The sequence below is a fragment of the Kryptolebias marmoratus genome, linkage group LG16 (genome assembly GCF_001649575.2).
Source record: "Kryptolebias marmoratus isolate JLee-2015 linkage group LG16, ASM164957v2, whole genome shotgun sequence".
Taxonomy (NCBI): Eukaryota; Metazoa; Chordata; class Actinopteri; order Cyprinodontiformes; family Rivulidae; genus Kryptolebias; species Kryptolebias marmoratus.
The window spans coordinates 788,272-797,245 of record NC_051445.1 but is presented as its reverse complement, the minus strand read 5'-3'; the positions used below and the strand labels follow the sequence as shown (position 1 = coordinate 797,245).

At 43.3% G+C, this 8,974-nt stretch overlaps 2 protein-coding genes across 2 annotated transcripts in view; one reads left to right on the top strand and one right to left on the bottom strand.

The window, feature by feature from the left end:
* dhx16 (DEAH (Asp-Glu-Ala-His) box polypeptide 16) overlaps positions 1-8,974 on the bottom strand; it is a 19,687-nt gene that overhangs the window by 9,143 nt on the left and 1,570 nt on the right. The window contains exons 2-13 of the mRNA XM_025002343.2: positions 6,264-6,313; positions 5,612-5,814; positions 5,295-5,533; positions 4,289-4,466; positions 4,148-4,204; positions 3,815-4,069; positions 3,512-3,745; positions 1,636-1,827; positions 1,436-1,546; positions 973-1,088; positions 687-897; positions 467-565 (exon numbers count right to left, since the gene is read on the bottom strand). Coding sequence (XP_024858111.1) covers positions 467-565; positions 687-897; positions 973-1,088; positions 1,436-1,546; positions 1,636-1,827; positions 3,512-3,745; positions 3,815-4,069; positions 4,148-4,204; positions 4,289-4,466; positions 5,295-5,533; positions 5,612-5,809 — 1,890 coding nt within the window. The 5' untranslated portion in view covers positions 5,810-5,814; positions 6,264-6,313. The remainder of the gene's footprint in view (positions 1-466; positions 566-686; positions 898-972; positions 1,089-1,435; positions 1,547-1,635; positions 1,828-3,511; positions 3,746-3,814; positions 4,070-4,147; positions 4,205-4,288; positions 4,467-5,294; positions 5,534-5,611; positions 5,815-6,263; positions 6,314-8,974) is intronic.
* The window catches only part of LOC108249862 (lysosomal thioesterase PPT2-like), a 5,898-nt gene continuing 4,009 nt past the window's right edge, over positions 7,086-8,974 (top strand). The window contains exon 1 of the mRNA XM_017439497.3: positions 7,086-7,329. Coding sequence (XP_017294986.1) covers positions 7,174-7,329 — 156 coding nt within the window. The 5' untranslated portion in view covers positions 7,086-7,173. The remainder of the gene's footprint in view (positions 7,330-8,974) is intronic.

The following is an 8,974-nucleotide window of genomic DNA, read 5'->3' as shown; positions in this document are numbered from 1 at the left end:
TCCATCCATCCGTCTGTTCATCCATCCATCCATCCCCCCACCCACCCATCCATCCACCCATCCATCCGTTCATCCATCCACCCACCCATCCATCCATCCACCCATCCGTTCATCCATCCGTTCATCCATCCATCCATCCGTCCGTCCATCCATCCGTCTGTCCATCCATCCAACTGTTCATCCATCCATCCATTCATCCATCTGTTCATCCAACCATCCATCCATCCATCCGTTCATCCATTCAACTGTTCATCCATCCATCCATTAATCCATCTGTTCATCCAACCATCCATCCATTCATCCATCCATCCATCTGTTCATCCAACCATTCATCCATCCATCCATCCATCCATCCATCTGTTCATCCAACCATTCATCCATCTGTTCATCTGTTCATCCATCCACCCATCCACCTCCAGCTGTATGAAAGGAAACCTGAAGCCATGAGGAACGAGTCCAACAGTACCTGTCCAGTGAGGAAGACCAGGACGTCTCCTGGAGGCTGCGTGACGTGAATCTGCAGCACCGACACCACACAGGCATCCAGGTAGTCCGCCTCAGGAGCCTTCACAACAACAACAACATGTAAACATCTGCCTCCCTCTTTCAACTCAACCTTAAAGGTAAAAGAAGTTTTTATGATTCTTCTTTAATCCAAACAACAAACCATCTGAACTCCACCTTACCTTGGTGTAGAAGATATCCACAGGGAACCTCCTGCCTGGGATCCTGAACACAGGAGCGTCGTCGAAGAAGCAGGAGAACCGCTCTGTGTCCAACGTGGCGCTCGCCACCAGAACCTTCAGGTCCGGGCGGAACCTGGCGATGTCTTTAATGAGGCCGAACAGGATGTCTGTGTGGAGCGTGCGCTCATGAGCTTCATCGATGATGACCACGCTGCAGGGTGGAAGGAGCAGAGAGCGTCAGGAACCACCGACAACAACGTGACCGAGTCCCGTCTTCCCCCGGTACCTGTAGCTGGCCAGGTCCGGTTCTGTGAGGAACTCTCGGAGCAGCATGCCGTCCGTCATGTACTTCAGCACGGTTCTCTCTGACGTGCAGTCCTCGAACCGAATGCTGTACCCCACCTGAGCGACGGCAAGAAGAATAAACCAAACCTAGAGAAAGGCTGAGTGACAGCTGAAACCGAGCTGTTAAAGCTAAGAGAAGCAGAACACTAGCTAAAACTAGTTACAGTTAAGCTAAAAGCAGCCGAAGAAGAACCGAGCCGGTACACTGAAACAGGTTTCAAAGAGAACCGATCTTTATGCATTTATCAGGGGAAATATTTGTAAATTCAGCTAAATATTTTGAAAAGTATAGAAGTTGCAAAAACTAAAACTGAACATTTTGATGAATAAACAGCTGAACTTCTGCAGCACAAAGTCTGCAGGAGTCAGATTGATGCTGAGTCAGCAGAAACCTTTTCACTCACCTCGTTACCGAGCTTCACGCTCATCTCCTCAGCCACTCGGGCCGCCACAGACATGGCCGCCACTCTGCGAGGCTGCGTGCAGCCGATCTTCATCCCTCCTTTAGTGTAGCCCTGAAGACGAGCAGCAGTGAAACCTTACAACATTTTGTTCTTATTTACAGGCAGAAGGTCACATTTATGAGCCTAAACGAGGTACTGACGTCTTCCAGGAGGTACTGAGGGATCTGGGTGGTCTTTCCTGAGCCGGTCTCCCCCTCGATGACCAGGACCTGGTGCTCGTGGATGGCAGCCAGCAGGTCTTCTCTGTAGGGGAAGATGGGGAGGCTGCGTCGGACCTCCTGTATGGAGTGTTTCTTCAGCTCGGCCTGGGAAAGAGCCGGCTCCTCCCGATCCTGAGGAGAAGACAAACAGGTGGAGGTCAGAATCACAGGGACCTGAGTGGGACCCGAGCGGGACCTGAGCGGGAGCCGAGCGGGACCTGAGCGGGAGCCGAGCGGGACCCGAGCGGGAGCCGAGCGGGACCTGAGCGGGAGCCGAGCGGGAGCCGAGCGGGACCCGAGCGGGACCCGAGCGGGACCTGAGCGGGACACTCAATCCAGTCCTCCTTTCTTTAAATCACCCTAACTTTCCTGTAACCCTTTAAAGTCTGGAGCAACAGTTCTGCAGACTTCCTGCAGATCTTTCAGAGGATTTCTCTGGACTTTGGCTGCTTTTCCTCTGAGTTTCAGTTCTTGTTCCTGACAGTTTCTGTAGGTTTTCCACTTAACTCTGACCTATAAATCATTCAAACATAAACAGACTCTGAAACTTAACACCTCTGTAGTTATTTTAAAGACAACCAAGCTGTGATAATAACTCAAAGCTGTGGAGATTAACACAACATACAGATACAGTAAATGAACTAATGATAATTATATAAAGAAATAAACACAGATGTAAGTCATATTTACTTCCTGTAAATATTTACAATAACTAAGCAGTAAGAAATATCTGTGATCTCAGATTCATAAAGAACGTCAGTTCACCTCCTGAGGTTGTGTTTGGTGGAAAACAGCTGCAGTGTTTATATTTTAAAAGCAATAAGTCAGAATCAAAACGAGAACCTGCGGGTCATGTCCCGACTGAAAGAGGAAGGTTAGCAACAAAAACCACCTGGCACAGACACAGGAAGCGTCTTTTGTTCTACTTCTTCGTCTGAGGGCAAAACAGGGTTTGGTGTAAACAGATCCAGGACCAAATAAACACAGACTGTGAGCCGGTTTGGATTCTGCACCTCCTTCAGCAGAGCGCCCTCTACTGGATTTTTGTTTTCCGAGAATAAAAAGTTGTTTTTGGTTCAGGTTGTTTGGATTGTGGGTGATGGAGACGCTCCAGCAGCTGACAGCAGACTGAACGACTCTCGCCTCCCTCTGGAAACCACCCAGATCTCCACGGGTTCGAGTTCTGCTGGTGTCTGTGGTTCTGGAGGAAGTTAAATATTCACTAACTCTTTTTTGTTTGTTTTAGAGCCTGAAGGACACCTGTAGAAAAATTAATAACTTTAAAGAGGCTTTTTTTCTGACTTTCAGTGTTTTTGTTGTTAGTGTTTTATTTCTTCTAAATCTTTGCAAAAAAAGGAGCTACAAAAATCCCCCCTCAACCTCAGATGTTGGATTCTTCTAAACTCCACAAAGTCCAGTTTTTCTCTTCTTGTTTCTAACATAAGTTCAAAGGTCCAGATTATAATCTAAAACTACACAGACTTTATATTTACTGTTCTGAACATGTGAAACAGGAGGAAAGAGAAGGAGAAAGAAAACAAGTCATTGCTTTTATAAAAGCCAACTAGTTCAAAAGTTCTTTATCTTACTTTTAAATACTGATTTTGTTTTATTAAAAGGTAGAAATTAGATTCTTCTTATTTTATGTCATGTTTTAAAGGAGAGCAGTGGTTAGAGCTGAGGAAAAATACAAAAACGAGCGACATTTTGAATCAAACAAACTCCACAGAGTTCGCCTGAAAGCTGAGGAGAGATGGGAGACATCTGCTGAGAACTCCCTCCTCCTCCTCCTCCTCCTCCTCCTCCTCCACCTCACCTGCTCCGAGCGAGTCCCCTTCATGGTGATGGCCGTGCTGACGAAGTCGATCATTTCGTCCTCCTCCATGATCAGCTGGTACCTCTCCTGCTCCTCCTTCATGCCCAGCTCGCGCTCCTTCCTGGCTCCGAAGCTGAGCGAGGCCGTCTTCAGCCTCTCCTCCTCCCAGCGGCCCTGCTCCCCCCCCAGCTCCATCGGGGTCTCCTCCAGCTCCAGGTCCTTCTGAGGAACCTCCTGTTCAGACGGGAGACGGTCGATTAGCTGCTCTCCGTTGGGTTTCTGGACTTCATGTCAGAAACTTACCTTCCTCCTGTTTTCTTCAGGCATGTAGTATCTGTTCTTCCTCTCCTCCTGCTCCTTGGCTCCAGCCTTTTTGTAATCTTTAGCCAGATCTCTGAGGGTTCGTTTGTATTCCAGGTCCTTCTTCTCCCTCTCCGTCAGCTCATCCGGGGAGAAAAGGTACTCGTCGTCTACGATCTCCGCCTCCAGGTCTTCCAGCTTCTCGGCCTCTCTCTTCTTCAGATAATCCCAGCGAGAACGTTTCCTCAGCTCCGGCAGCTGCGAGCACAAACACAGATCTTTGTTACAGTCAATTCTGTCCTTTATTTGAGTAAAAAAGGGGGACAGAGCACCAACCATGTTCCTCTGATCGTCTTCAGCCATCTTCAGCCTTTTCTGAGCTTCTTCATAAGCCTGCAGAGAAACACGCAGCTAAAGTTTCCACCTGACGTTTTCACAGTGGCTCATATTTAAGATAAAGAAATCATCGTGTGTTACCTTTTTGTCCGTCCGCTCTGTGATGTTTCGGGTCTTTTCTTTGTCTTTCTGTCTCACTCTCTGAGCGAAGGCGTCTCTCTCCTCGATGTCCTGCAGTCGTTCCCTCTCCTCCTTCTCCCACTCTTCCTCCTCCTCATCTTCCTTCTTCACAGACTTCTGGGCTTCTTGGCCAGAACCCCTGAAATCAGACAAAAATGGGTTCAGAGTAAAAGTGGTTTAATCATGACAGGGTGATCTGATGTCAGCTGGGCTAAAAGGCAGATTTTCAGAAAGTTTGAAACCAGCTACAGTTCTGTGCAAAAGTCCTGATCAAGACTTCTTTTTTTATATTGATTCCAATGATTCTCCACATATTTAACATTCAGTGTTGAGTCTGCCCCCTGGTGGCAAAATCTGTACCCAGCAGATCTGAATGTCGGTCAGAGAAGTTTTAGTTCAGCGTCTCACTGGGCTGGGACTGTTGGAGACCAACTCATGAAGGAATCTTTAAAAAAAACAAAAAAAAAAAACCAGGAGTTCTCAGTTTCCTCATTTGGGTCGCAGAGAGTTGTAGCCCTACTGTTTGAATTTTGAACATATCAGAACGAAATTTGTGCACAAATTTTCTCTCAAAATAATCACATATTTGTCTCCAGTGAGTTTGCGGTATTTTGTTGGCCAGTACCGAAGCTCTCCTCTGACAGAAAACATCCGAAGCCCCGAATGACTGCGTCTAAAAACTACGCTGATGATAAAAGTTGATGTTTGTTGGAGTTTTTAGCTCACTTCAACATTTATGCAGATGTTTTCTAGTTTTGCTTCAAAATCTTTCTTATCTGACATGTAAAAGTGCTGACTCCTTAAACTATAAATCATTAGAGGATCCTGGGCTTAAAGTCCACTTTGGAGCAGCCAGATATTTTGATTTAATCCTTTAAAGTGGTTCTGATCAACAGACTTTCTGCAGGTTTTTCTCAGTTTTGTTGTATTTTGTTTGTAAAATCACCAGCAGAATGAAATATTTTACCTTCTGGTCGTTTCCTCCTCACTTGAAGACTCGCTGACCTTCTTCTGTCGGATGTGTTTCTTCTTGTCTCCTCGCTCTTTGTCTTTGCTTTTCTTCTTTCCTTTCTTCTTTTCTCTCACCGCCTCCTCGCCGCTGTCGCTGTCCTCCAGTAACGTGTACGTCCGGTTCTTCCTGTCCATCTCTATCGCCTCACGTTCCATCGCTCTGGACAGCTTCTCCGCAACCGGCTGGCGAGGAATCTGCGACACAGAAGAGAAAAACATCAAACTCTCAAACATCTACAGTTCCCACAGGGAGGAGCCGTTTTATAAAACTACCTTTTCGAAGAGCTCTTTGGCGAAGGCCGTCACATTCTGATCCACGTCGATCGTCCCCGTCTGCTCCAGACGGCCCACGAAGTCCTCGGGACTCGACGCTTTCCGAGCGATCCCGATCATGAACTGAGAGACGTATCTGTCGCTCAACCCGAGGATGTCATGCAGACGGTCGCTCACCCACTGCTCCAGACCGGCCATGGCGCCTGAAGAAACAGAAAAACTGCAGTTTGTTTCTGTGCTGGCCTCTAAAATACACAAAATAAACACAAATAAGAGCGAGGGGGGAGATGGAAACAACAGGGAACTAATCTGAAGAGTTCAACTAAATAAATAAACTAAAACACTTCTCTGAAATTTGGAGAATTTCAAAATAAATGTGCAACAACACTGATACCAAATTAAAATAAACAATATTTCGTCTCAAACAGTAAAAAATGTTTGTCAAATTAACTTATTGTAGTTTTTATCAATTCTATTGTGTTAATAGTTTGTCAATTCTTTTAATAAATGAATATTTAAATTAGTCATAGTTTTACTTTGCTTTAAACCTTTATTTATTCAGGTTTTCCTTCCAACCCACATAATAGCAGGGTTAAATCTGTAAACATCTGTAAAATGTTAAAACTCTTACAAAACACTAAAATTGACTCACCGCAGTTTTAAAACGCTCAGCTAACGTTGTTGTCGCGATAAAAACAGCAGCTGGAAGTTAAAAACAAGAAAATTAAATGTTTTAAAGATAAAGTTTCCGGCAGGAACACTTAATTAAAACAAACAGCCTCTAACAGCAAAGGAAAACACTCTGTTTGCGACCTTATTTGTCCGTAAATAAAACACATTTTGCTTTTGATAGCTTAGCTAGCTCACGCTGCAGGTGAAACCGGAAATACGTCACGTAGAAGCAGCCGCAGAAGAGGCGGAGGCCGCGGCGCTCACCGCCCCCTGTGGCCGCATGAGGAACTACAACAAAAACTGGTTTTAGGAGTGAAATGCGAAACGAAACTTTTTCAAACATTAAAAGAGCAGCCAGTTGTCTTAATTTATATTTACTGTGATAAACTGTACGAGGAAAAACACTAAAACTATCTTTAAAGCCATCTGAACAGTCTAATGGTGTAGATTCTCAGTCATTCATGGAAAATTCAAAAGTTTTTATAAAAACACCAAAACATCTGGATTTTTATTCTGTAGTTGAAGATGGGAGTCCTTTGTGTCTTTTCATGTCAACTCATGCATTTTTCATTCTGCTTATTTTGCCTCTTCTTCTTCTTCAAATATTTGAACTAATGTTAAAAGTTCAGTTATTTTTAAGCTTATTCAGCAAAGTTCAGCACCGTTCAGGGCTAAACATTCACCAGCATCTTTAACCTGAAGCAGGAAGGCTCTGCTGCTTTCAGGGGGTTGTTCTTCTGATAAACGGATGTGGTAACATACGCAGCATGTGTTCACACCCACAGAGGCATCTGAGGAAGTTGAACTCTCTTCAGAGAGAGGCTGGTGCTCCAGAAGTCCTCTCCTCTGGACCTGATCAGCAGCTCTAACTGACCTGAGACCTGGTGGAGATGACTGCTGCAGGTCCGTCTGCGCAGCTGCTGCAGCTGCAGCTGCAGCTGCTGCTGGCTGCAGGATGCATCCACGGATACAAACCGGTCGTCATCATTCACGGGATTCTGGATGGACCCAAACAGTTCACAGTTCTGACTTCATTCATCACAAAGGTAGGATGACTCTGAGCGTTCAAACTGAACAAAGATTAAAAATCGACACTTTTTAAATGTAAACTGGTTGAATGTTTGAAGTTAGTCTTTGAGGGTTTCCCCCGTCAGTGTGGGACGATGGGCTCATAACGGTTTTAACACAATAAATTTACTGTTCACCGGAACAGAACTCAAATCATTCGACCAACTTCAGGAACAGTTTCAGCTGCCAGCTAAAGATCTAAACAGATACCTTCAAATAAGACATTATATTCCAAACAACAAAGAAAGGAGATGGTGAGAAAAACAACTATTATAGAACAGTACTTTAACCCATTAAAAAGCATGTTTCTAATTTATATAAAAGACTCATAAAGGATATATATGATACTCCACAATATACGGTATATATTTAGGAAAAATGGAACTGAAATTAAATGTAATAAATAGGGAAGATAAATGGAAAGAGTTGTGTACAAAGAGTCATAAAGGTTTTAATTGTCAATCATGGAAATAATCTGACTGGAAATTAAAAATAAGGTATTTTAACAGACTTCTTGTGATCTCATGAGGAACTCTGTTGTAGGAAATGTGGAAAAATAGGAGCTCATTTATTCATTTTGTTTTCCAAGGATTCTGGAAAAAGGTCAAATAAATATATCATTGGAGTCTTTAGTGGTTTTACTGGGAAGCACACATAAAGAATCATGAGAGGAAAATATTTTAAGGTTTCTGATAAAATGGAAGAAAACAGAATCACCAAAACTAACTGAGTCAACATAACACAACAAATGAGTCCAAGTGTGCAGCTGAAAATGTGTGAGGCTGGATTTGAATAAATGAAAGAAGCAACAACTGTGATAGAAACAAATCTGAAATCGTTGCACTGGTTTGTAAATGACGCTGAGTTTAGCGGGATTTTCCTCACTGTGCAAATGTAACTTCTGCCTCACAGCGAGGTCTTACGTCAGAGAATAAATGAAAAAATAAATCATTTACATCATTTACTGCAACTTTTAAAAAAAGCCAAGATGTTCCTTTTCTTGCAGCTTCATCCTTTTTTACAGACTTTTGTTTATTCCTTTAAATTATCCTTGATCAGAACACTAAATTCAACTTAAAACACAACAACAACAAATAAATAAACATAAACTATTCACTGTTTGTGTTTCTGAACTGTTGGCGTTCTTCTTCTCCTTTCTGAAATATTCATTTTTGTGTTTTTAGTTTTAATATTTATTATTTTGTTGTAGTGTTTCACGCCCAGCGCTGCTGCACAAAATAAATATTTAACTTTATACTTAAACAGAAAGCAGTAAAAAAGTAAATGAGGATTAAATCGACGAAACCCTCATTACTGCGTTAAAACGCTGTTTTTCTCTAATTATCCAAACAAAGACAGAAAACACGTCTCATGTGTTGGATTGTTTGAATCACTTTTCTTCTGTTTGTCTTAAATTGAAAAAGTTATTAAAACAAAAACAGGATTTAGTTTTTTAAAAACAGAAGTCAGATTTTTAATGAAGTGAAAATCAGGACTCTGGTTTCTGGTCTCCTGTTGTTTTCAGTTCCCCTCTTCCCCTGAAGGAATGCCTATCACCCGCCCTCCATCAGCGTTAAACTCTGCCTGTCACCCGCCCTCCATCAGCATTAAACAGTGCCTGTC